Below are 25,480 nucleotides of genomic sequence, written 5' to 3' on the forward strand. Positions count from 1 at the left end.
AGACCTATTTGTATTTCTTTTCCATCTGATTATGTCTGACTCTCAATTTTCTTTCTATCTTAATTTGGGCAATATCCTTACCTCAATCCAGTGTCCCACATTGCCAGGGTCAAAAGCAGGCTGTGGAGAATATATACAGAATATTAATACATAGCAATATCATTATCAACTTTGCCATTTTAATCTATCCTTCTAAAGTACATGAAAGTGTCCTTTATTCTTTCCCCAAATGGTTTCATTAGAAACTTCAGCAACAAAAGCACCCAGAAGGATGATAGGGAGAAGAAACACAGAGCCTTTTCTGGGACATCTTCTGAATGTTTTTATCTCCTGCCAAGGCCCACCAGATTCTGATTTACTTGGTCTGTGGTAGGGCCCAGGAACGAGCATTTTCAAGCTATCCTGGGTTAAGAGCCAAGATAGAGGAATGCTAGGTATTACATTCCTTATAAAAACCCAAACACAGATTGCCAGATTTATTCAAGTGTCACAGAAGCAAATCTGTTCAGAGAAGGGCCTGCCCTTCTCCTTAGGCCCCCTTTTTCAGTGTAGCACGAGACTTCCTTTTTTCTTTTATTTTCTTTAATCCTCACCGGAGGATATTTTTCCACTGATTTTTATAGAGATTGGAAGAGAGATGGAAAGACAGAAAGAAATATTGATGTGAGAGAAACACATTGATTGATTGCCTCTTGCATGGGCCCTGGGCCGGGGAGGAGCCTGCAACCCAGGTACATGCCCTTGGCTAGAGTCGAACCCAGGACCCTTTAGTCCATAGGCCGATGCTCTATACACTGAGCCAAACCAGTAAAAGCATGAGGCCTTCTTATCTTATGTACAGTAGGGATATTGTTTGGTCCAGTAAGAACTGGGGGAGGGAGGTGCAGTGAGGGATAATCAATCTTCTACTGTTTTACAGAGCAGAAAATGAAGTAGAAATCACATAAATTTCTACCAAGGTCAGTCACATATTAATCAGACAAGTCATATACCTCCTTTCTTCACTCTCTGTAACATTCAAAAGCTTGGAGAATTCCCCCTAATAGTCACTTAATGAATAGAGGTATTTGCCTTCCTAATAATTCAGGTGGATTTTTAAATAAATAAGGGACTATGTAAATATGGAGGAGGAAAAGATATAATACTTTCACTTACATAACAGTTCACCTTCAAAGTGCCTTACAGAGAAATTATTAATGCAGCTGTGCTGCTGAATAATTTTGTTACTGCAACAAAGCGCTGATCCTATTAAAACACAACTGAATTTTGAGGAGCTCTTGTGATTTTACCATTTCATCCTCTAGGCAGTAACGATGAGCACTAGCAGCAAAAATCCTTCCTTTGGGGTCCTAAGAAATTGTCCCAGATTTTTACTTTTCATCATCAAATCTATATCCATAACCTATTTTGGATCCAATGGAACTGGTACTTACAATAGATGCAGACTGTGTTTCCAACTCTCTAATGTCCCAATCTGCACCCTCCAGTATCTGGGGCAAGATACTCACCAAGTGAAATATATCCAGTGTGTTATTTAGCTGGTATATTTAGAATAAACTGTAAGCACAATTGCCTAGGGCCCTCAGAAAGGCCACATGTCTATAGATTAGATTTTTAAGAAAGTATAACTTAAGGGTGAAACAGCTGGTGAAACTGCTCTGGAGCGGAAAGCTGAGAAGCCAGCTCCATTTTGGTACTCTCACCTACATTTAAGGCATTTATTTTTGTGGCTGTTAAAAAGGTAGTCTGTGGAAAGCACACCTCCTGTGACTGACTTTGCACATGTCATTTACATATGTTTCAAGTTTAAAATGGGGTTAGTTTTCCATGGGATGCTAATTCATCAAAAGAGGGAACAAATACAAAGAGGGTCTATTTTAAAAATGATGGTTGAATTTAGAAATTTAGAATCAAGAATTTATATATTCAGTACCCACTTGCATTTATGAATTCATTTTAGGTATTTTGTATATCAGGCCGAGAACTTAACGTGAAGATCTTCCCCTTCCAATAAAGATCAGTTCCCTGATTTGCAAAACATAAAAAATAAAAACGAATGTGCGGGGATTTCTCTAAAATTGTGGGGTGGTAGTAAGTAGGAGGCGAAAGAGTTCCTTGAATTCTCTTCAACCGGACGAGCACTACCAGACTCTCCGATTTGTAAAAAGCGTTAGATGTAAAGTTCTTCATGATGCTGCCCACCAAAGCGCAAGGAACCCAGATCCCAGAGTTTCTAGGGCCCCTTCACCAGGGCAATGCTGGCTCCAGGGCGGTAAAGGCAGGGGCGGGCCAGATAAGGATGCTCTGGGTGGAAAAGGGAAGAAGCACACGCGGGGACGCGGCTGGCCTGGGAGCCGGTCCCCGCGCCCCGTAACTCCCGATTGGGATGGATCACCTTGGGACTCAGCTTCCTTGTTAATTGTTTCCAGCGACTTAGCCCTGTCCTCTTCCTTGAGGAGGACCCTTCCTGGGGCGCCAGCAGCATTTTCCAGGTTCAGGTCAGGACCTTGGCCGACGCTGAAACAGCCGCTCCTCTGCCCACTTCGCTACCGCAGCTCCCTGGGAAATGTAGTTCCTCCGCCCGCAAGGAAGGCAGGTACGGGGCACCGGCGAACCACCACTCCCAGGAGGCTTTGCGCAGGAGGAGCGCGTTAGCTCGGTTACCCTTGGCAACGACAGCCGTCCAAGGTCCTGGCTTTCGCTGGAGTTCGCTGGGAGATTACTTTTGCCTTTTCCTGGCGCCCGCTGATGACGCAATGCTTCCTGATTGGCTCTACATCGGAGGCGGTGGTTTAGGAGGCCGAGGATTCTGCGAGCGGGGCACGTGGGAGCGAGCTGTGGGCAGTCTGAGGGGTCCCCAGACAAAAAAAGTTGGGAGGTTTGTAGGTGAGTGCCCCCTCTTCCCAGATGGTGTGGGGACTACTACGGGTGAATGAGTAGCACCGCGCCCAGACACTTCCTGATTGTGTTGCACTAACTGTTGTACTCCCCACCACGAATCCCCTTTCCTTCTCTGGGTCTCTCCTGATGGCTTCCGTGTCCAGATTCTCCCAAACCGTGTGCGCTTTCACCGCATCTCTTAGTAAAAGGGACCTGCTTTCAACTGGCCTCTGCTGAGCGTCAAGTTGTCAGCCGAAAGTTTCCCCCGTGCTGCCCAGGAAACTGGAGAGGGTGGGATGATCCCGCATCGCTGAGCCAAGCGCTCCGCGAGGGCTGGAGGTGGCTCCTGGAGTGACGATAAACCCGTTCTTATTGACCTAGCATAGATGTTTCCGTGGACAGTCCATTCTGGAGCACAGGGGTTCATAAGGCAGGGTAGATATTTAAAGCGGTAGCTTTGGACCAGCTACTTTGTGGCTGTATGACCTCAAGCAATTTGCTTAATAAGGACCCATCGGCAAAATGGGGGCGATAGTACTTAAGTCACTGGAGTCTGGTAACTATAAAAAAATCAGTGTATATGTGTAGAACTCTTCCGGGAAACGTAAACTAAACTAGACTTGAGATTGGTGAAAATGAGATCAGGGAAGCCGTGCCCTCAGAATTTTGCAGTGATTTTAGGAACCGCTCTGTCTTCAGTGTCCGTCAGAATGGCGATGGTTGATTAAATTGTGTTACATACGCCCTGGGTGGGTAGCTCAGGCAGGTAGTTAAGTTGGTTAGAGCATGAACCTGATACCCAAGGTTGCGGGTTCGATCCAGGTCAGGGCACATACAAGACTCAACCAATGAATGTATAAATAAGTGGGACAAATGAGTGAAGCAAAATGGAATATATGACTTTAAAAGTATATCTTAACATTGGAGTAACATAAATAAACATTGCATATGTTCATGGACAAGACTGAGGACTTCTAATGGACTACCAGCCTATAAGAGTACAACTTCCACAGTCAGACTTCTATAATTTAAGTCCTGGCTCTGACACTTCCCAAATGGTGACTTTATTAGCCTCAGTTTACTCATATGTAAAATAATCAGTATTTCCTAAGCAGTGCGACTTTTGCTCTGTACATTGCTGTGAAGGCTGAGAGTGAGCCTTGGCTTCATAGCATTATTTCTATGATTAGTCTTCACTTTTGTCCTTCCATTTGTTTGGATTTTATCAGGTCAGACAAAAATTCAGTAACTGAATTTAAATGGGGTTGATGTCATCATATTGCTCTGGGACTTTTCCCATTCCCCTGTTCCTGGAAATATAAAAAAAATCCTAGACTGGAAGTAGCCATAAACATGCTGTAATTAATTTTTTTGTAGGTTGTTATCTTTGCAAAATGTTTAGCCTTTAGATGTCATGAAACTTCTTCTGAATTTAATGATCTTTTCTTTTCAGGACCTGGAGAATCCCTCAGGATGAAGCTGAGTCTTACCAAGGTAGTTAATGGCTGTCGCCTAGGAAAAATAAAAAACCTAGGCAAAACGGGGGACCACACTATGGACATTCCAGGCTGCCTTCTATACACCAAGACTGGCTCTGCCCCACACCTGACCCATCACACGCTGCATAGTATCCACGGGGTTCCTGCCATGGCTCAGCTTACACTGTCATCACTGTAAGTAGTGGACCCAACCAGTCCAAGTTTTAACTTTGGCAGCAGCCTAGTTACCTTAACAAGGTACAGCAAAGCAAAAGACTTTCTTGCTTATATGTGTAAAATCTGTAGATTTTTTAGAATGAAATCAGAAGAAATATATCAAATGTTATACATCATCTGGCCCTAATCTGGAAGGCACGGGTCAGACCTCCATGTTAAAGCTGCTTCACTTTTCCTCTGAACCCAAGGTTCCTAATTGCCACTGCTCCCAGGGGTGACAGGGTAGGGGCTGCCTTTATGCACCAGCCTCAAAGATTTCTCTGTTTCTGCACATGTACTTGCATGTGCTACTTATAGAAACAGAGCTAATGGAGTTGGACCATTTTGTATATTGTGCATATTGACCTTATTCTTAATTGAACAATCTGCTCTAGATGAAATGACTCTGCAATATCCTATATAATAAAAGGCTAATATGCAAATTGTCCCCTCCACGGGGAGTTCCACTAGGGGGCGGGGTGGCCGCCACCCCCCCTCCAACTGCCTGCAGCACCTCCCCTTCTCCCCTCCCGCCCCCCATCAGCCCCTATTGGGGCGGACTGGCCGAACCCCACCTCTACTCGAATTCGTGCACTGGGCCTCTAGTTGTATTAATTACAAACTGATTTGGAAGGGGACGGGGAAGAAGAAACCAACATATTCTGGAGCAGTTGAACTTTGCCAGTTTCTCTTCTCACAGAACCACTTGCAGATTGAAAACCTTTACTCTGGCTAATGCATCTAGCCTGGTGAGTTGGGACTCTAGAGTAATGGTGTATTTGTTGTTCAAGACTACATTTACTGTCACGTAGCATGTTTGGGTGAGAAGAGGACTTCAGTTGTTGTATAGAGTGTCTGTGGAATGATTCATTATTATCTTATGTATTTGTCTGTTTTACTTACAGGGCAGAATATCACGAAGTCTTGACAGAATATAAGGAAGGAGTTGGAAAGTTTATAGGTAAAATTAATTAAGTTATTTGTGTGTGCCTTATGATGTATTAATTTGGAGTTTGGAGGTGCTGTTTATTCTTTGATCTTTCATTCATACATTTGCTTGTTCATTAATTTAGTAAGCATTTATTGAGCATCTGAGAACCAAACATTTGGGATTCAAAGATGAATAGGGAACAATTGTTGCCCTCATGGAACCCAGAACCTAGTTGGGATAAAGACAAACAGGTAATTCCAGTAGAGTGGTGACTACATTTGCAGGATTAGGGATATGTACATGTATCATGAGAGCCAGAGGGAGAAGCACATAACCTGCTGTAGGGTGCATGTGGAAGGAGGTCAGAGTAAAGAAAGAATTTTTGAGAGAGAAGATGAGGGGCACCTTAGCTGGATCAAGGAAGAGTGGAGTTAGCCAGGCCAGGAGGGGGTGGTAGTAGACAGGTATGGGCAGATATTCCAGGCATAAAGCAAAGACCTAGAAGTGAGACACTGCATGGAAACTCCCTAAGATCCAAAGTAGTTTTGTCATGTTTGAACCTAAAACATAAGGCAGAGGACAAAGAGTTTATGTACTGCTACATTCTGATATGTTAGTGCTTTCTTTTGTTCCAGAACTAGGATTTTAAATGCAGATGTATGTGTCCATTTATTTATAGGAAAAGCTTAGTAGTGATAGCTGGAGAATAAATTCTTCTGCAGACCATTTTCTCCTGAAGCTTTTTCCAATATCTAAGGCTCACTTAAGTGAATAAAAATCCTGTTTCCATTGGTTATTCAATTGTCTGCTTGTGAGAGAAACTGCATGATGACTTGTTTGTCACAAGGCCCTACACTGAGTGGCCAGAATTTTATGATCTCTGAACGCATAATAAGCTGGCCACTCAGTGTGTGTGTGTGTGTGTGTGTGTGTGTGTGTGTGTGTGTATTAGAGGCCCGGTGCATGAATTCGTGCATGGGTGGGGTCCGGCCAGCCTGGCCAGGGGGAGGGGACATGGGTGCGGTTGGCCAGCCTGCCTGCTGGTCGAGGGGACAATTTGCATATTAGCCTTTTATTATATAGGATATACACTGAGTGGCCAGATTATTATGCGTTCAGAGATCATAATAATCTGGCCACTCAGTGTATTTCAGTAGAGGAATTTATGTAATACTAGAGGCCCGGTGCACAAAATTCGTGCACGGGGAGGGGGGGGGTGTCCCTCAGCCCAGCCTGCACCCTCTCCAATCTGGGACCCCTCAAGGGATGTCCGACTGCCCGTTTAAGCCCGATCCCACCAGGATTGGGCCTAAACGGGCAGTCGGTCATCCCTCTCACAATCCAGGACTGCTGGCTCCCAACTGCTCGCCTGCCTGCCTTCCTGATTGCCCTAATCGCTTCTGCCTGCCAGCCTGATCACCCCCTAACCACTCCCCTGCCAGCCTGATTGATGCCTAACTGCTCCCCTGCCAGCCTGTTTTCCCCTAACTGCCCTCCCCTGCAGGCCTGGTCACCCCTAACTGCCCTCCCCTGCAGGCCTGGTCCCCCCCAACTTCTCTCCCCTGCAGGCCTGGGTCCCTCCCAACTGCCTTTCCCTGCAGGCCTGGTCGCCCCCAACTTCCCTCCTCTGCTGGCTTGGTCACCCCTAACTGCCCTCCCTTGCAGGCCTGGTCCCTCCCAACTACCCTCCCCTGCTGGCCATCTTGTGGTGGCCATCTTGTGTCCACATGGGGGCAGCCATCTTTGACCACATGGGGGCAACCATCTTGTGTGTTGGAGTGATGGTCAATCTGCATATTACTCTTTTATTAGATAAGATAGAGGCCTGGTGCACGGGTGGGGGCCAGCTGGTTTGCCCTGAAGGGTGTCCCCGGATCAGGGTGGGGGTTCCCTTGGGGTGTGGGGTGGCCTGGGTGAGGGGCCTGTGGTGGTTTGCAGGCTGGCCACGCCCCCTGGCGACCCAAGCGGAGGCCCTGGTATGGGGTTTATTTATCTTCTACAATTGAAACTTTGTAGCCTGGAGTGGAGCCAAGCCTTCTGCTAGCTCTGATGCGGCAGCCATTTTTTTGGGGATTCATGTATCTTCTATAATTGAAACTTTGTGGCCTTAAGCAGAGGCCTGGGCGGGCCAGGGTGTGCGGAAAGCTTGGCTTCCTCCATCACCGGGGGCAACCCTAGCCTCCTGCTCTTTCCAGCTCCGTGGCTGCCGCCATTTCTGTTTGGGTTTTATGTATCTTCTATCATTGAAACTTTGTAGCCTTGAGTGAAGGCCTAGGCCGGCAAGGGCAGGCAGAAAGCTTGGCTTCCTCCATTGCCAGGGAAACCCAAGCCTCCCTCCTGCTCTCTGTGGCTGTAGCCATCTTGGTTGGGTTTATTTGCATATTCGCTCCTGATTGGCTGGTGGGTGTGGCTTGTGGGCGTGGCTTGTGGGTGTAGCGGAGTGATGGTTAATTTGCATATTACTCTTTTATTAGATAGGATAGTTTTTCTTGATATGAGACCAGTTTTAATAACCAGCTTTAAAGTATACAAGTCTAAAATTAAGTGAAAATAGCTAATATAAGCATTCTACAGATAATTATAGCAATTGAGATTGTGGAAAAAGGTGAAGAACAGATTTTTTTTTTTTTTTTTTTGCTTTATTTTTTTGGGTCTTTTTTCATTGAAATTCCATTTTTTTTCTTATGAAAATTCAGGGTAGCATATGAAATTTAAGCACATATGGTTTGCTTAACTTTTTTTTGGATTTTTTTTTAAACAACTTTTTTTGACTAAAGGACCTAAGAAGCTATCATCTTGAGTCAGTGAAACTTACTGAAAATGAAATTCATTTGCACTGTCCTAAAGCTTTTAATTTTGCCTCTAGGGACTCATGATGTGGGATGGCTTTATCATTAATGAGATTATCTTTTGATTAGATCATTTCATCTTTCCCGAAGCTAGTTGAAGCTAGTTCATCTCGCATAGTACCTACACTGAACATAGTTGATACTAAATTTGTCTTCAAAGCAAATCGAGTTGCGTCATCATGTCATTAAACACTTTCATTGTATCTCATCCTTTAAGATATACCTTCCCTTTGTAGCAATGCACTATGTCATTAGAAATGAACCTTTGCAGTTAATTCTTTTAGATTAGCAGGTTTCAGAGTATTTTTCATTCACGTTGTCAGGCCTCCTGTAGTTCTAAGTGCATGTATGAGCCATTTACTGGGCTCAGTGTTGCTTTATCCAGCGGTATACATCATGAAGCTATTCTGGTACAACACAGTGTAATTGCTGATATAAGTGCTTTCAAGAGTTCTTATTTATGTTTATACAGGTATGCCAGAATCACTCTTGTACTGCTCCCTGCATGATCCAGTCAGCCCCTGCCCAGCTGGTTATGTAACAAACAAGGTATACAACTTTCCTCCAAGGCTATAACTTTGTCCCAGGAAGTCAGCCTCCTGTATCCCTCAAATACTAGGATCCTACTGCCTGGGATGTTGGCCCATTCCTGCCTTCTCTTCATTTTCATGAATATAGTAGGATGGGTGGTTTACAGGAGTTAAAGGAGATCTGCCTGAGGATGGGGTTAAGGTAAAGAATGTATCCTCAGCTTTCTCATTGTTGCAAAAATTTAGGGCTGGAAAAGGGTTAAGTACATTCCAAAAAAGGAAATTGCTATGATGGTAGAAAACAGTAGTCTTTTGATACCATGCTTTATTTGCAGTTTTAACAACCTCAGGAGGAGTGGGGAAAGTTGCTGATGAGTGTTATCACATGTCCAACTATATATAGTAGAACCTCAGTGTAATACTGCTTGTTTTTAGAACAGAATTTAAAAAAGCTGGGTCCACTTTTTAGCTAGTGAAGAGGAATATCGAAAGGACTTCATTAAAAGTTTTCTCCTGAGACATGGCCCCATTGCATTGTCCTTGAGGACAGCGTTGTGGCAAGGTTTCAGTACAGGGTAGGCAAAAGGAGGTTCACAGTTGTGAGTATGTGAAACACAGTTTATTGTATTATTACTTACTCTTATACATTTTTTTCATACGAATAACTGCAAACCTCCTTTGCCCACCCCTGTATATACTACTACTTTATAAATGTAATCCCTTTCCCTGCACCCAATTTATTGATGTCAACAATATGTATTAATCTTACTAAGATTACTATTTTAAATTACTCTTCTGCTTTACACTTCTTTTTATTTTGTAATTTGTATTCAAAAGAAAATATTTTGATGTCAGTTATCTACCCTATTTGTAAGGGAGAGAGGATTCCATTTAAATATGCCAAAATAAAGCCTGCATGTCGCTTCCCCACCTATGTCCTTGTCAATCTTTTCTTTTTTTAAAAAATATATTTAATTAATTTTTTTTTTTTACAGAGAGGAAGGGAGAGGGATAGAGAGCTAGAAACATCGATGAGAGAGAAACATCGATCAGCTGCCTCCTGCACGCCCCCACTAGGGATGTGCCTGCAACCAAGGTACATGCCCTTGACCGGAATCGAACCCGGGACACTTCAGTCCGCAGGCCGACGCTCTATCCACTGAGCCAAACCGGTTTGGGCAATCTTTTCTGAGAAGAGAGGTGCTGTAGGAGAAGAAGTAACCAAAGGAACATATAGAGGTTCTCGTGTACTATGGGATTTATGTCTTAGCACATAATTCTGTATGTAACTCAACTTGGTAATTGCTTAATGATGTGTAAGGCCCTAGACTGCTTTTGAGGCACAACATGAATTGGGATACACTAGTCAGATATACAATAGTGTGCTAAGGGCTATCATTTCTATAAAAGAATTAAGCACACATTTCTGAAATAACATGGGTGAGGCAATTGATCATGCCAGGGAAGTTTGGGGGACACATTAGAGAAGGTGATATTTGAACTCTGTCTTGAAGGGTACCAGGCAAAGGAGTAGGAGAAGGGTACTTCAGTCAAAAGGAGCGATATGATCAAAGACAGAAGAATCAAAGTCTGCGGTGTATTCGGGAGCTGCATGGGTAAAGTGGGGTGGGGGAGACTGGAAGACTGGGCTTTTAGGAAAGTGTAACAGAATTCTTAGGGGCAAGCTCAGACGTTGGTTTGTATGACCCTTGAAGCATTCTCTGTGAGCAACAAGGTTCTTAGAGAATTTGGAGTATAGTATAAGAACCCTCTTTTATTCACCATGTCTAGGATGTTGAATTGCTACCATCTCTAGTTGTAAAAAAGAATCAAATTCAGAATTGCTTTAGCATTCTATTATTTGCATTTCACTCTTGCTAATTCCCCATCGTCTATTCATTGGCAGTCTGTGTCTGTGTGGGGTGTTGGAGGACGAGTGGAAATGACTACTTCCAAGTTCATGGCAATTCAGCAGGCCCTTCAGCCAGACTGGTTCCAGTGTCTCTCAGATGGAGAAGCATCTTGTGCGGAAGCAAGTTCCATAAAAAGAGCCAGGAAGTCTGTTGACCGATCGCTGCTATTCCTGGATCATTGTCTGCGGCTGCAGGAAGAGTCAGAGGTAAAGCTGTGCATCTCACTGCTCTTTCTTTGAAACTCTTGCTAATTGACATTGCATAATACCACCTCTTCTGTTCTTCCTACTTCTCTGCTCCTTGCTTCTTGGTCTCTTGTATGCTCTCCTATTCTTTTTTTCCTGACCCATTAATTATAATTGCTCTCTAGGATTCTGTCTAAGGTTCTCTTTACATACCACTGTATGTGTTCTCATTAGGCAGTCTCCCCTTAGTTTTTTTTTTACTGCTGATAATTCTAAAATACTAGGTACAATCAAGATCACACTGCTTAGCTTCAGGATCACATAACTACAGGGCTTTAGCTGGGTTCTATCACTAGAATATTTCTCATGTACATCTTAAACTCAGAGAGGAAACTCCGTATCTTTTCTCTTCAAATCTCTTCTTCCTTTTGCTCTCCGTCAATACCCTGCTTCAGTTTTTGGCAGCCGCCAAGTTTCTCAACCCAGAAAGTTGAGTCTTTCAAGACTCCTTTCAGTATCCAATTTAATCTCCAATATTCACTCGCCTTTGATTCCATCTCCCTAAATATACCTAGAATCTGCCCCCTCACCACTCTTATCACCACCTTAAGGCCTCATAACTTCAGATTTTCTTATGTAAACACTTATCATTTAATTGTTCTTTCTGCCTCTGTTCTCCATTCCACCCAATCCATCTTCAGCCCTGCTGAAGTCCGAGAGATCTTCGTAAAGCACAAATATGAACCGGTTGCCCACTTTCCTAAAAGAATTTGGGGTTCTCCACTTCAACTCTTACATGGCGTGAACGGCCTGCAGAGACCTGGCCTCTGCCTGTTTCTCCACCTGGTGTGGCCTACTTTCTCCTGTGGTTGGCATTTGCAGTTCCCTGAGGCATTATCCTGTTTCATGGCGCTGTGCCTGCATGCAGACTTCCTTCTGGTCTGCTGCTTTTTTCTTATTCTCAGCCATATTTCTCTTGCTCCCAGCTCCAGCTCATTTATTCCATTGTTTTCATTCGAAGAAACTGGCCCTGACCCTCCCAGGAAGTTCTTTTCACTCTTTGCCACTCCTTTAATTTGTATGTAGCTATATTATAGTCCCAATCATATTGTACTGCAATGATTAACTAGTATGTGTTTGTCTTTATTAACTTTGACCTCCTTAAGCTCAATTTCTGTGTATTATTTTTGCATCTTCATCATGTAGCAAAATTCCTGACACCCTTCATAAATACTGATGGTGAATGGTTATGATGGCTGGGGAAGAAGCTGTAGCAGTAAATAAGGGCTCCCGATAGCAGAGATAGGGACGTTGAGAAAGGACAAGTTCCCTAGGAGAACACAGAGGAGGTAGGAGTTCAGGAGATAGTGACCAGAGGGGAAAATCAGGGTCTGATGATTTAGGTGGCCATCCTGAGCACCGATCAGTTCCCACTATGGCAGGTGCTTCAGTTTGAGGAACTTTATCATTTTGAGTTTACCCATAAAAATGTAATTTGACTACTACAGTTAGTATACATGAAATAATTAGAGGAAACTTAGTTGTCATTCAGAATAAAACTCTCAGTATCTGAAATAGGAGTTCAGCCTGGGACACTGCTATGGGTCTGAATTGCTAGTGTTGCTCACTAGCCATTGTTTTGAGCCAGTAATTATCCTTGTAAAAGGAGTAATGTTTGATGAGTAAAAAGGACACAGTATGACAGGACATGGTTATTAGAAAGGCCAGATGCGCCTCAAGTCTTTCTTCTATGTTATAGTCAGCCTCACCATGTCACACTATTTCCGTGTGTCGGTCAAATGCGGGGATTCCTCTCTGTACCCCTTATGTTTATGCTATTGTCTTGATATGATTATTTATGGTGCCTCTTATAATATTTAATGTGTTCCATTTTAGACAATAATTATATATGACCCTGCTTCTTATACCCATGAAAGGGAATTTCTCAGATAGGGCTGTGTCAGTCACATAAAGAAGCAAGCCTGTGTAACTGTCTGCTTTGTATGTCTGCATACAGCTTTTCCTTTTCCAACGATTCCTTCCCCTCTTATTCACTGGATCCTCTTATTCTGAGTGCCCTTAAGTGTTGAGGCTTCCTAAGGTTCTGTTGTTGGACTTCTTTTCTTCTTCATACATTCCCTAGGCCGGAGATGGCGAACAGGTTTCATCCCAAGGTGCTTGGAGCTGTGCCTGGTACGAGCAGGAAGAGAGTGGTCTGTTAGCCATGTCTGCTGTGGAAGCAGGAGTTGGGAGTGGCAGCCCAATGCCAAGTGTCTACCATTCTAGCCTGGGCACTCAAATTTGTGTATCTTACATTTAGCCTATGCAATGGCTAAATGTGTATGTCCCACTGATACCTCAAACTCAGAATACACAAAAGAGGATGTTCATCTTGTCTCAGCCTTGCTATTTTTTAGGATTATCTGTCTGCTCTTCTCAGCATCTCCCTGAACTTCCAAAAAGGAGCCAGGAGTCATCCTAAACCAGCCTTGGGCAAACTACGGCCCGCGGGCCGGATCCGGCTGTTCTATCTGGTTCTCTTGCTCTCCCCTCTGCTCCTTTACTTTGAATTTATATTAGTTCACACAAACACTCCATCCATGCTTTTGTTCCGGCCCTCCGGTCCAGTTTAAGAACCCATTGTGGCCCTCTAGTCAAAAAGTTTGCCCACCCCTGTCCTAGACTGTCCTCATCTTCTTCTTGGACAACTAATCAGTTGTTGGTTGTACCGCCTGATGAGGTTTCAGATCCACACCTCTTCAACCCACTGGCACTGCCTCAGTCCAGGTCCCCTTGGACTTTTACCTGGATTATCATATTAGCTCCTGCCCCATCCTTTAGCCATACTCCCTCTTAATTCACTCTCCACACAATATCCAAAGTGTTCTTTTTGGAGGAATAGTCTGATGATGCCCTTCCTGTTTAAACTAAGAAGCAAAATTCCCTCTTCACAGCCTCCCCACCCCTCTGTTCTACCAGAGAGCCACTGTTGACTTGTGCATTTCCTTGCAAAGCTTATATTTACAGTTACATACACATAATCATTACATATATATGTGGTTTTTATAACATGAATACAATCATATGTTCAGAAATTTCCTTGTTCCTTGCTTTTAACAATATCTTGAAACTCTTCCCTTGTGAATATATTTGTAGTAGAAATTTGTAGAAGTGAAATTTTAGGATATAAAGATGAAATCACAGACATTGTGATACATGTTGTGTACATGCGCTCCCATGAGGCTGGACTAATTTTTACTTTCTAGTTATTGGGGTATATAAGTACATTTATCACTTTCACTTTCACTGTGTTGTGATCTTTGAGCTTTTTTGTCAGTGTGATGGGCAAAAATGGTATCTAATTGTTTCCAGTTTGCATTTCCTCACTGTGTGAGGTTTAGTAAGCTCTCCATATGTGAACAGGGCATTTACATTTCTTTTTCGGAAGTTCGTATTTACATATCTGTCTAGATTTCAATAGGATTGTCATTTCCTTAGAGGATTTTTGGAGTTTTTTCTGTGGTATAGATGTTTACCTATTCCTCCAAAGAGTAAGTTTTCCTTTGCCCTTGTTGTTGATAGTATATTTTACTAGAGAAGTTTTAATGTTTTTGTACTGAAATACGTCAGCCTTTTACTGTAAGCTTTAGGTTACTGAGGAAGGACTTCCTCAGACCAAGATTTAAAAAATATTCTTCTAATACTTGCATAACTATATTTTTTACGTTTAGTTTTATTTTTAATGATGATGTGCAGTAGGATTTTCTTTGTTTTTGTTTTCCAAATGTATAGTCCATTGTCCCAACCAAATAGTTTAGAAGTTCCTAAAGTTGACTCTAATTAGTAATGACTTGGCGGGGACCTCAAGCTGGCCTGGATAGTCATTTAAACAAATTGAAACTATTCCTTTGTCTTTTTCCTCTTGTACGTGCTCAGCATGCATTTAATTTAATCTAAGCTAAAGCATGGCTGTGTATGTCGATTGCTTCAGTTTCTCCACACAGTCTTTTCATACTTGGGTGGCTTTCAAATTATGCTCTTTTGGAGCCCTAAAAGTTCTCAGGGCAGAGGGAGCACCATTCCCTGCATGCTTCCCACTGAGATCTTGTCTGTCCTTTGGGCTTCTTTGTAAGGTTCATTTAGACAAAGGTCTCCACTCCTGGAAACGGTTAAAATTGTTCAATCCTTTTTTACCTTAGGTCCTTCAGAAAAGTACGATCATTGGAGTGATTGAAGGTGGAGATGTGATGGAGGAGAGGCTGAGGTCAGCACGAGAGACAGCCAAGCGGCCCGTAGGTGGCTTCCTTCTGGATGGCTTTCAAGGGAACCCAACAACTCTGGATGCTAGACTGGACTTGCTGTTGGCAGTTACCGCGGAGCTGCCGGAAGACAAACCGAGGCTAGTGCTGAGTGACGATGCTGGCTAAGCCTCATGGGCGGCAGAACAGGAGTGCTGGGGCTTGAGTACTGTGCAGTCCATACATGGGCATGACTTTTCCCACTTGATGTGAATATTTATGCTCTTTCCTATAGATATCATAAGAGGTTGATGTTTTTAAAAATATATATTTTATTGATTTTACAGAGAGGAAGGGAGAGGGGTAGAGAGTTAGAAACATCAATCAGCTGCCTCCTGCACGCCCCCTACTGGGGATGTGCCCGCAACCAAGGTACATACCCTTGACTGGAATCGAACCTGGGACCCTTCAGTCCGCAGGCCGATGCTCTGTCCACTGAGCCAAACCAGTTAGGGCTCTTTCGATGTTTTGATGATGTCCTTTCTGGGCTGAGTCTTCTGAGGCTGCCCATAGGGGGAATTTCCATCGAGGCTGTCCTGTGGTTGGTTCAGGATGTAGACCAGAGGACAGTTGCCATATGAATGAATTTATTTGATGCTCATTCTAAGTGAGGACAAATGTCATACTATTTCTCCTCATTCTCATGCCAAATACAAGCACTGTTCCTTATGCATTAGAACATGGTTTCCAGGGACAGTATAAGCTGTGGGGACTCTGGCCTTCCTCAGGAAGAGCTGAGGATGGATCTGTGCTGCCAGCAGAATGAAGATGGGTACTGCTAATAAGAACTTTGTAGGTTTGAGGCAGTGGTATCAAATTTTGAAATTGGGGGGCTGGCAACACTATGGTTCTTTCCATAAATCCCAGGTTTTACTGTGTGCTGGTGAGAAGAGATGATGATTCGAAGCTAAAAATCCCGAGTTTCTGAGTGCAGCTGATGTCTTATTAGACTACCCCCAATTTTTTTTTTTTTTTAAGAATAGTCTTTTCCCTAAATGGTTTGGCTCTGTGGATAAAGTGTCAGCCTGTGGACTGAAGGGTCCCAGGTTTGATTCCGGTTAAGGGCATGTACCTTGGTTGCAGGCACATCCCTAATAGGGGGTGTGCAGTAGGCAGCTGATTGATGTTTCTCTCTCATCGATGTTTCTAACTCTCTATCCCTCTCCCTTCCTCTCTGTAAAAAATCAATAAAATATATATATAAAAAAAGAATAGTCTTTTTCCCACTTGATGTGAATATTTGTGCTCTTTCCTATAGATATCATAAGAGGTCTGATTATGGTGTGCTGCTGTATACCTCTCTAGCTGTTGGCTAGTATCTAACATGCAATTTTACTGCTTTTTAACAAACAGTTATAACTTGCAGTAAAGTGTATGACTCTTATATAGAGCTTGATGGCTTTTTACACATACACGCCTGTGTAAACACCAGCCAGAATGATATCTTTTCATCACCCCAGGCAGCATTTGCCCGGATTTTAACCCCTTGTCTGTGTTCATTGCTCCCCCTCCTAGTCCATTCCGGTACAGACTACAATTTAGCGTTAGTATTTCTAGTCTTTTTCTGGACTTCTCTGAGTTAAGTGCTCACAGATGTCTGTTACTGGATTTGAAAGCTGGGATTGTTTTTCTTTCTATAAGTGTGTAGAAACTCCAGCTTCAGTTGGAGAGGAGGTCTAAGACATTACGTTACTTGAGGGAAACTGTAGTCAGAAAAACCAGTGTATATTTAAGGGTTCTGGTTGTTTAATATTACATAAGCCTTTTTTTGGACTTCTTTTAGAAATCAGAGAGTCTGTAAGCTTTTCTCTGCCAGTTCATAAAAGGAACTATGGGTAGAAAAACAAACATAAAAAACAGCAGCCAACCAGCCCTGATCTATCATCTTCCGGTGTTGTTTTAGTGGTAAAACCTTGGTTGAGTATTAATATTCTCAGAATGCCTTGTCCAGTACCTCTGAAATTACCACCTCATCCCACCATGCAGACGTTTTATTCATGGTGAAAATATAAAGAAGCATAAATAAAGCCAACTAGATTACTAGATTCTATGGGCATAGTTGAAATTCTGAGAGCAAGAGTTACTTTGTAAATGAACCTATGAAGAATACAGTAGATAAAAATGTCTTTCTGGAACCAATTATAAAAATGAATTATAGGCAACATACAGTTAAAATATAGAAGTATTTGAGGGGGAACGAAAGCACACAGCTTTGCACTCTTAAAAAAAAAATCCATGGATAGGTAGGCTATGAAGTTCAGACTAGGGAGGTTGTTTAGAACAGATGAGAGGAGAAAGAAAACTAACCTTTATTGAGTTTCTCTTTTATATATATATATATATATATATATATTTTTTTTTTTTTTTTTGATTTTTTACAGAGAGGAAGGAAGAGGGATAGAGAGTTAGAAACATCGATGAGAGAGAAACATTGATCAGCTGCCTCTTGCACACCTCCTATTGGGGATGTGCCTGCAACCAAGTTACGTGCCCTTGACCGGAATCGAACCTGGGACCTTTCAGTCCGCAGGCTGACGGACGCTCTATCCACTGAGCCAAACTGGTTTTGGCTGAGTTTCTCTTTGGGGCCAGAAACTACACTATGTGCTTTTTCAAATATCTCATTAGTTCTCCCAACAATTCTGTAAGGTATGTGTTAATGCTCTTATTTTTAAAATGAGAAAACAAAAACTCAGAGAGGTTAAGAAACTTTCCCAAAGAACACAGCAAGTAAATTAATAGCAGCGATGGGATCCTAGCCCAGCTCTCTCTGCCTCCCAAGTAAAGGTTCTTTCCACCATATCCTATTATTTGCTGCCTGCCATGCTAACTATGACTGATGGTTTTCATTATAATTTTAATGCCCTCATTGAGTCCTGGCATTGTCCTCATGTCAGTGTTCTTATTTTCACAGGCTCATCTGTGGCGTTAGCCAGCCAGATGAGGTGCTCGAGTGTATTGAAAGAGGAGTGGACTTATTTGAGAGTTTTTTCCCTTATCAAGTGACAGAGCGGGGAGGTGCCCTGACTTTCAGCTTTGATTACCAGCCGAATCCTGAGCAGACATGTAGGTCTTTTGAAGTTAATCTCAGTGTTATCCTTAAGTTTCTTTTGTTTCCTATCAGTTTTGGCTTGTGATTCCAGCCAGAAATATGTGCATATTATAAAGCCAGCCTTTTGTAAAACTCCATCTTTGTTTCTTATCTGTATGCTCTGGCATGTTGGTCCACACAACCCAGGTACTTAATACTATACACATAGCTCATCAATATTAGGAAGTAATTTTGGAGTTAGCAGAAGAAAAAAAAAAAACCAACAAAATACACACACACGCACACAAAACCTCTTCTATTAACAACCTCTTCTATTAAAAGACCATTCAGAGTGAATAGTGATGAAAATCTAAGAAAAGAAAACCTTTGAACTGCTTGGTAAAAGTTAATTTGTTTTTCACAAAAGAGTTCTTGTCTCCTTTTTGCAAATCCTTTGCTATTTAAATACAGGGAGTCTCACCCCCTGATCCTAGCATTACTTTTAATTTTTTTGCCTTTGTGTGTACACTGAGATGTGAGAGCTGTTTTCCTCTGCGATTATTGCTTTGAAACATTGCCATTTTATTTTATTGTTTAGTTATTCAGAAGTCAAGAAAATCAGGTTCTGATTCTGCCATTTAACTGGCAGTAGTAAAGGAATTGGGATGCTGACTTTGGGCTGGGGTCCCTTGAAGCACCTGCCCAATTTTTCCAGGGAATGTTGCATGCCCAATGTTCCCTTGGGCCTCCCTAGGTGTGCGGTCCTTTGCTGTCCTGCTGTCCTGCTGTCCTTTGAACTCTTCCTCTGTCACCGCCAACCTTAAATTTGACTAGGGCTAGAGACTTCATTTAAAGGTTCATTTTATTCCCCATAAGTTATAAAAATTTCATTCAGAAGGTGTTATACTTTTATAGAGCAACTTAAGCATTAATCTAATTGGAATTACTCTGAAAACAAAATAAATCAGGTTGGCCAAATTCATATATATATGAAGTCAATTTTACTGTCTTTTAGATAGACCAGAATATAATGTATGTGGATAGGTGTACCATAAACACTTTATAAATGTTCATGACTTTATTTACAAGCTTGATTATTTCCACCAGGTAGCTATTAGTCATTCCATACCATGTATATGCAAAATTGAAAAAGAACCTGATATTGTTCCTCTTTGGCCAGAGAAAGCTTTTTATTTATGATTAGGAAAATTGAAACCATTTGAACATTCTTATTAAAGTATTATTAATCACACTTGTGTGTGTATAGTAAATTATAGTCCTTTTCCAATTACAAAGTGAAAATTACAAAGGAATAACTTGTCTAATGTAGACAGTAATTCCCTCGGTGAGAAGGATTTCCCAGAAGCCAGGCTTTTATGGGTTCCCGTGTCACCACACAGATTCATGGCAGCAAAATATAGCCCTGTGCTCAGTGCTCGGGTCGCACTTCTCTTTTTCCTTTAACTTGGACCAAATTACCTTCCTAGGACCATCGGCCCATTCTCCTTGGGCCAACCCTGAGATTGTTATTACTTGTTCCCAGAAATACTCATCTATTTGCCCCTGTTTAAGGCAGCTGGCTCTGTGCTTGGGAACTGGTGCTTCTCTTGTTACTCCAGGAATGTTTTTTTCTTAAAGCAAAGAGTTCAGGGGAACAATTCAAGTCCCCATTTAATTCTGGATAATCTGAGTTCCCTGGAGGACTGGAGTCTCCATACAGAGTATACACATTTAAACCATAGTCTACTTTCAATCTATTTGGAACATAGGCAGTTATAAAGCCCAATTAGTTTGCATGTGCATTAAAATACAATATAACTTCAACACACATTTATTCACATAAACACAGTAACTAGTTTTTAAAAATCATTTCTTGACAGTAAGAGTTTTTATGTACTTGTAACCATAATTTTTTTAGACATTGTTGAATCTCCAAATTTTTATATTATAGATTTATAGATAATGGGTCTGTGATCATCTTGTATATATTGCTATTTTTCTTTTAAAATATATTTTTATTGCTTTCATAGAGGAAGGGGAGGGAAGGAGAGAGAGACAGAAACATCAGTGATGAGAGGGACATTGATTGGTTGCCTCCTGCATGTACAACAACCAGGGCCAGGGATCAAGCCTGCAACCAAGGTATGTACCCTTGACCGGAATTGAACCCAGGACTCTTCAGTCTGCAGGCTGACACTCTCTCCACTGAGCCAGACTGGCTAGGGCCATATTGCTATTTTTCTTATGTCATTTCCTTGAGATATGATTCAGGAGTGGAATTACAGGGTCTAAGGGCATGAAATAGCAACTAAAATAAGATACTCCCAAAGGCCACTCTTTATCTGACTTTCATTCAAGATTTTTTGTTGGTTTCTCCTTCAGTATTACAACAAAATGGGACTCAGGAAGAAAAACAATATGTGGCTCAGTCAAAGAAAATGAAAACACCCAGTGGCAACCAAGAAGTGACATCATTTGAAATTAATCTGAAGGAAAAAAAGTAAGGGATTTTTTTTTTTTTAGTTTAGATTTTGATTTCTGACTTAAATTTCAGTCTGTTTTAAAAGTTTACATTACTGTTCCCTTTTCAGTTTATGACTTTCTAAAATATTTATAGTTGGGTATTATTTAGGCCTTCTCAAATTCAGTTTCAGAAATTCCTTTTTCTGCAGATGAATTGGTGTATTTTGTCTTAACAGAAAACTGAGGCTAGATAACTATTGTTTTAGAAGAGCTGTCGTAAAGGTTAGACCAAACCCATTGTTTGCTGTTTTTTACTCCTTCCCATTACTTTAAATAATGACAGAACAAAATAAGGATTTCAAGATAAAATACAACATTTTAAAAAAATTTTAAAGCACTTAAGTCATCTTGGTTATTATATACAGATTATAAATCCTAAAGAAAACATTTGCCTCCATAACAAATGAATTAGGATATCTTGTAACTTTGTATGTATTTCATTGAAAGTGGTAACAATCAGTGAACCAGTGAGTGGTTTATCTGTGAGTTTGGTATACTTTCTTTAGTGCTTGGTGTTTTTGGTCTTATGTGAAGGGACATTCTAGGGACTCAGACTTAGTAATGCCTATCTAGTAATAGTACAGATTTGGAAATTTATGAAAGAATATGAAAATCGTAGTTTTCATCTATTCTCTAGGGGTTTCTTGATTGTAGGTATGAAATAATGATGTTTACCACATTTAACGTCTTAAAAAATAGCCAAGGAGTTTCATTTCTATTTTTTAAATGATATGGTAATATAAATGGTTACTACTAAAATTCTCTGTATGTTATAGATTTAGCTGGAAATGGGAGTTTTCTTATTGTCAGCACTAGATTTGAAGTTACGGAGACTTGGGAGTTGGGATCCTAGCACTGCTCATGCCTGTGTGACACTGGCCAAGTCATTTGACTTCGTTTTAATAGCTGATAAAAGGTAACACAGTGCTTAGTGTGTGCTCAGCAGTGTCCACGCCTTTTCCTATATTAACTCATTTAATCTGTGGAACAACTCTGTAAGGTAGGCACTGTTACCATTACAGATGAGGAAACAAAAACAGAGGGAGGTTAAGTGACTTGCCCAAGTAAGCTCTGATCCAGGAATCAAACCCAGGCATTGTAGCTTCAGAGCCCTTCCTCATAACCCCCATTAGGGGTCCTCATCAGTAACATGACAACAGAAATGCCTGTCTCCAAGGGTGGTTGATGAGATTAAAGAGATAGTATATGTAAAAGTGGTTTGTAAACTGCAAAACGCTATGCAAGTAAAAGGTTGGACCGTGTCTTCTGATACTAGTTCTGGTGGCCAAAGGGGAAATGTGCATTCATCAGAACAGCATTCCTAATATTACAGTGTGACCGACAGTGCTCAGCCTGAGGGAGCGACCACAGGACTCTCTTTGCTGCTCCCTTGTAAGCCTCAGGCTAGGAGGTTATAGCCAGCTGAGGAGGACTGCCGAGTCCCTGGCTCATTGTGTTCTGTTGACTTGGGCCACATTGCCCTCTTAAGCAGGTGCCCAGCGGTACATTTGGCAGTGATGTTATTAACCATATTAGTTATGCACCAGCAGAATAGGTAGCCTAGGTTGTGGAGTTCTTATATTCCTCACTTTCTGGAATGTCATTCTAACTTCCTTTCTCAGGTACCAGGAGGACTTTGACCCATTGGTGAGAGGGTGTTCCTGTTACTGCTGTAAGAACCACACTCGTGCTTACATTCACCACCTGCTGGTGACCAATGAACTGTTGGCTGGGGTCCTGCTTATGATACACAACTTTGAACACTACTTTGGATTTTTCCACTCTATCCGGGAAGCACTAAAGAGTGACAGGCTGGCACAGCTGAAGGAGCTCATCCGCAGGCAAGCATCTTGAGCCTGGCATACAGGTCTGACTTCACATTGAGCCAGTACCACTGTTCTCATGTGGGAAGCAGAGAACAAGAAACGATCTTAGCTTTCATCATTTATATTTGAGAATACGGTCCGCTCAGATAAGGAACGTCTGTACCAAACTCTGCCTACAGGAGGCTAAAGAGCTCTTTTCTAAAGACTTAAGTGACCTGGATTGATCAGAAAGAATTGAACCATGACCTTTAATATTTCTGTGCTAACTCTTTTAGTCAGTAGAGATTTGTTTAGTCAAAAGCTTTAGATGTGAAGAGACAGCCCTGAAGTGGCAGTGATGAGAATCTGAGGGTACACTGAGTGGATTGGAGCTTAAAGGGAGATGATTGGTCATGAGTAGCATGGCCTTGTGGACTCATGCCTGTTGACTGGAGAAGGAATCTGCTTCATTCAGGCGTTTTCTTTAATTCCATGTGCTCAGGGGCCTCTTTTGGGTACTTCTGCCTTCCAAGCTGCTCTAGCAGTATGGTCAGTCAGTAGTGGCTCTTTCGATTTAACCAGGCGCACATTTCCATGGAATGTGGGGCTCACACATTGTTCCTCTGACCGATTGCCCCACTGCACACTCCTTCATTTGGCTACATGGTCTATTTGTGACTTGTCTCCCTAGAGCTAACTGGAAGCTTCCCTAGCTGTGTCTGGTTGTGCAGGTGCACGATAGTCTGCCCTTTAGGTTCAATAATAGTCTGACCACATAATAACTGTAGCCTCATCACTTGGGGAGATTCCTCCATCATATGTTCACTTGGGTAGAGCTTTGGACTGGCAGTTAGAGGATTGGGTTTCAGTGCTACTCACCTACCTCTTCATGCCTGTTTCCTCCTGAATAAATGGGGACAGGCACGTGGATAGGACTAAATGAACTTCTGAGATTCCATCTAACTCTAATATTTGGGAAACAAAGAGTTTTAGATCAGAGTCATAGCCTTACTTATAGTTCTTGCTTATTGATCACCATTGGCCTGATGAAAATGCAGCGGTGCCAGGAGTCAGGCAATAGTAAAGACATTTCAGAGTCTATAAAGAGGTTTGGCCTGTGGATGTTGAAGTGGTTGGTGAATTGGCATTAGCAGATCCCGAGGCTGGAAAGAACTTCCTGGATCATCTCTAATTCTGTGAGGTTTTTTGCTCTTCCCAAAGGAGTGACATTCGTGTTGATGGTTGTGACAAGTGATTTGTATTTTTTTGTGTGCTTTTCTATATTTATGAAGTTTTCTACAAGAACATACCTATACAGCCCTGTCTGGTGTGGCTCAGTTGGTTGGGCATTGTCCCATGCACCGAAAAGTTGGTGGTCCAATCCCCAATCAGGGTACATGCCTGGGTTGTGGGCTCAATCCCTGGTGTGGGGCATGCATGAAGGCAGCCGATCAGTGTTTTGCTCTCACATCAGTGTCTCTCGCTCTCTCTCCCTCTCCCTAAAAATTAATTTAAAAAATCTTAAAAAAAAGAATATAATACACAGACATTTATATGCATAGTTTTTGTCAAAACAATAGCAGAACCAAAAAGAGGCCTTTGTTTTGTTTGTAGTAGTGTGAAATACATTTGTTTTATATCATTGTGCTGTATTTTGCTGTTTGTTCATTTTAGTGGGTCTTACCAAGAATTTAAAAAAAGTTATTATGTGGTTACTACATTTTTATGTGTTGGATGCCCATCTATATGGTTTACCTTTATTAGATGGGAATAATTCTGTTTTGGAATTCATGGCCATTCCTATGACCTCTCTCCTCCATGAATGGTATGGGTATTTATGAAAGAATCTCTGTTCTCAAGGATCTGATTGTTTTGAAATATATTGGATGGGACTTGTTCATATGTTTATTTTCTGTTCAATGCCAAATCCATTGTTGGAGGACTATTAATAAATAATCCCAGAATTTGTATAAAATGTATGAGTTTTATGTTCAAAACCCTGAAATTTCTGCCCAGTATTGTCCATTTTTTCTGGGTCTTTTTCTTATTGGCATATTTGAAAAAAAATGTTTCTTTATTGTAAACCTATTAAAGTCAATGGACAATAAACATTTTTAACTAAAAATATACTGTCTTATTTCCTGTAACTAGTAGTGAATCTACTAAACAAAACATTAAATTTCCATGGTACCAGAAATAGTCTCCAATAGAAAAACATTTTTCTACATTTATTCCATCTATAGTCATTGTTTTAAGTGACTATAGCTCACACTAAATGCAGAATCCAGGGAGAGTCAGGGATGCACCTGTCTCTTTAAATTATATAATTAGGGGACCTTAAGGCCATGCTTAGCACATGATGAAAATAATAACTACAGTCTTCGGAGCATTTTTAATGTGCCAGGCACCTCAGTACATAACTTTCCATATACATCTCATTGACCTGTAGATCAAGGCTGTGAGATGTTGATATTCTTATTCCTGTTACTGAATTTCAGGAAGGTTGAGTGCCCTGCCTGAGGGCCTACCAGGAATTTCTGGAAGGTTGAGTAGTTTGCCTAAGGGAGCTCCCAGATTAGACTTTGGCTCCATCTGACTAAATTATGCAATGGGAACTGTATAGCTTCTTGCTTGTGACTTGCTCCTGGGTTAAAGGACTGAGAGAAGCAAGGACTGAATAGAGGGGCTGCTGTCTTGAGGTACAGGTACTCCTGGAGCTTTGCTGGCGCTCTGCCGTCACTCCTACTCCTGTAACGGAATAGCTGGCACTGCCATGGTGTAGCTACAGTACCACGCTATCACCTGTAGGTCTAAGTGCCCAACGTGAGCTGCCATTCCATG

General features: G+C 41.8%; 2 protein-coding genes across 3 annotated transcripts in view; one reads left to right on the top strand and one right to left on the bottom strand.

The window, feature by feature from the left end:
* The window catches only part of CCDC191 (coiled-coil domain containing 191), an 82,174-nt gene extending 79,613 nt beyond the window's left edge, over positions 1–2,561 (bottom strand). For both annotated transcript variants that reach the window (XM_080654250.1, XM_080654249.1), the window contains exons 1-2: positions 2,396–2,561; positions 82–120 (exon numbers count right to left, since the gene is read on the bottom strand). In XM_080654250.1, coding sequence (XP_080510376.1) covers positions 82–120; positions 2,396–2,485 — 129 coding nt within the window. In that variant the 5' untranslated portion in view covers positions 2,486–2,561. The remainder of the gene's footprint in view (positions 1–81; positions 121–2,395) is intronic.
* Positions 2,562–2,781: 220 nt separating this feature from the next.
* Positions 2,782–24,831, top strand: QTRT2 (queuine tRNA-ribosyltransferase accessory subunit 2). The gene is made up of 9 exons (XM_080655198.1): positions 2,782–2,886; positions 4,334–4,553; positions 5,480–5,535; positions 8,827–8,903; positions 10,791–11,003; positions 15,182–15,381; positions 18,195–18,346; positions 20,694–20,811; positions 22,457–24,831. The coding sequence occupies exons 2-9, from the start codon at positions 4,354–4,356 to the stop codon at positions 22,686–22,688; spliced, it is 1,248 nt and encodes a 415-aa protein (XP_080511324.1). The 5' UTR covers positions 2,782–2,886; positions 4,334–4,353; the 3' UTR covers positions 22,689–24,831.
* Positions 24,832–25,480: the final 649 nt, after the last annotated feature.

Source organism: Plecotus auritus (genome assembly GCF_963455305.1).
Source record: "Plecotus auritus genome assembly, chromosome: 2".
Classification (NCBI taxonomy): domain Eukaryota; kingdom Metazoa; phylum Chordata; class Mammalia; order Chiroptera; family Vespertilionidae; genus Plecotus; species Plecotus auritus.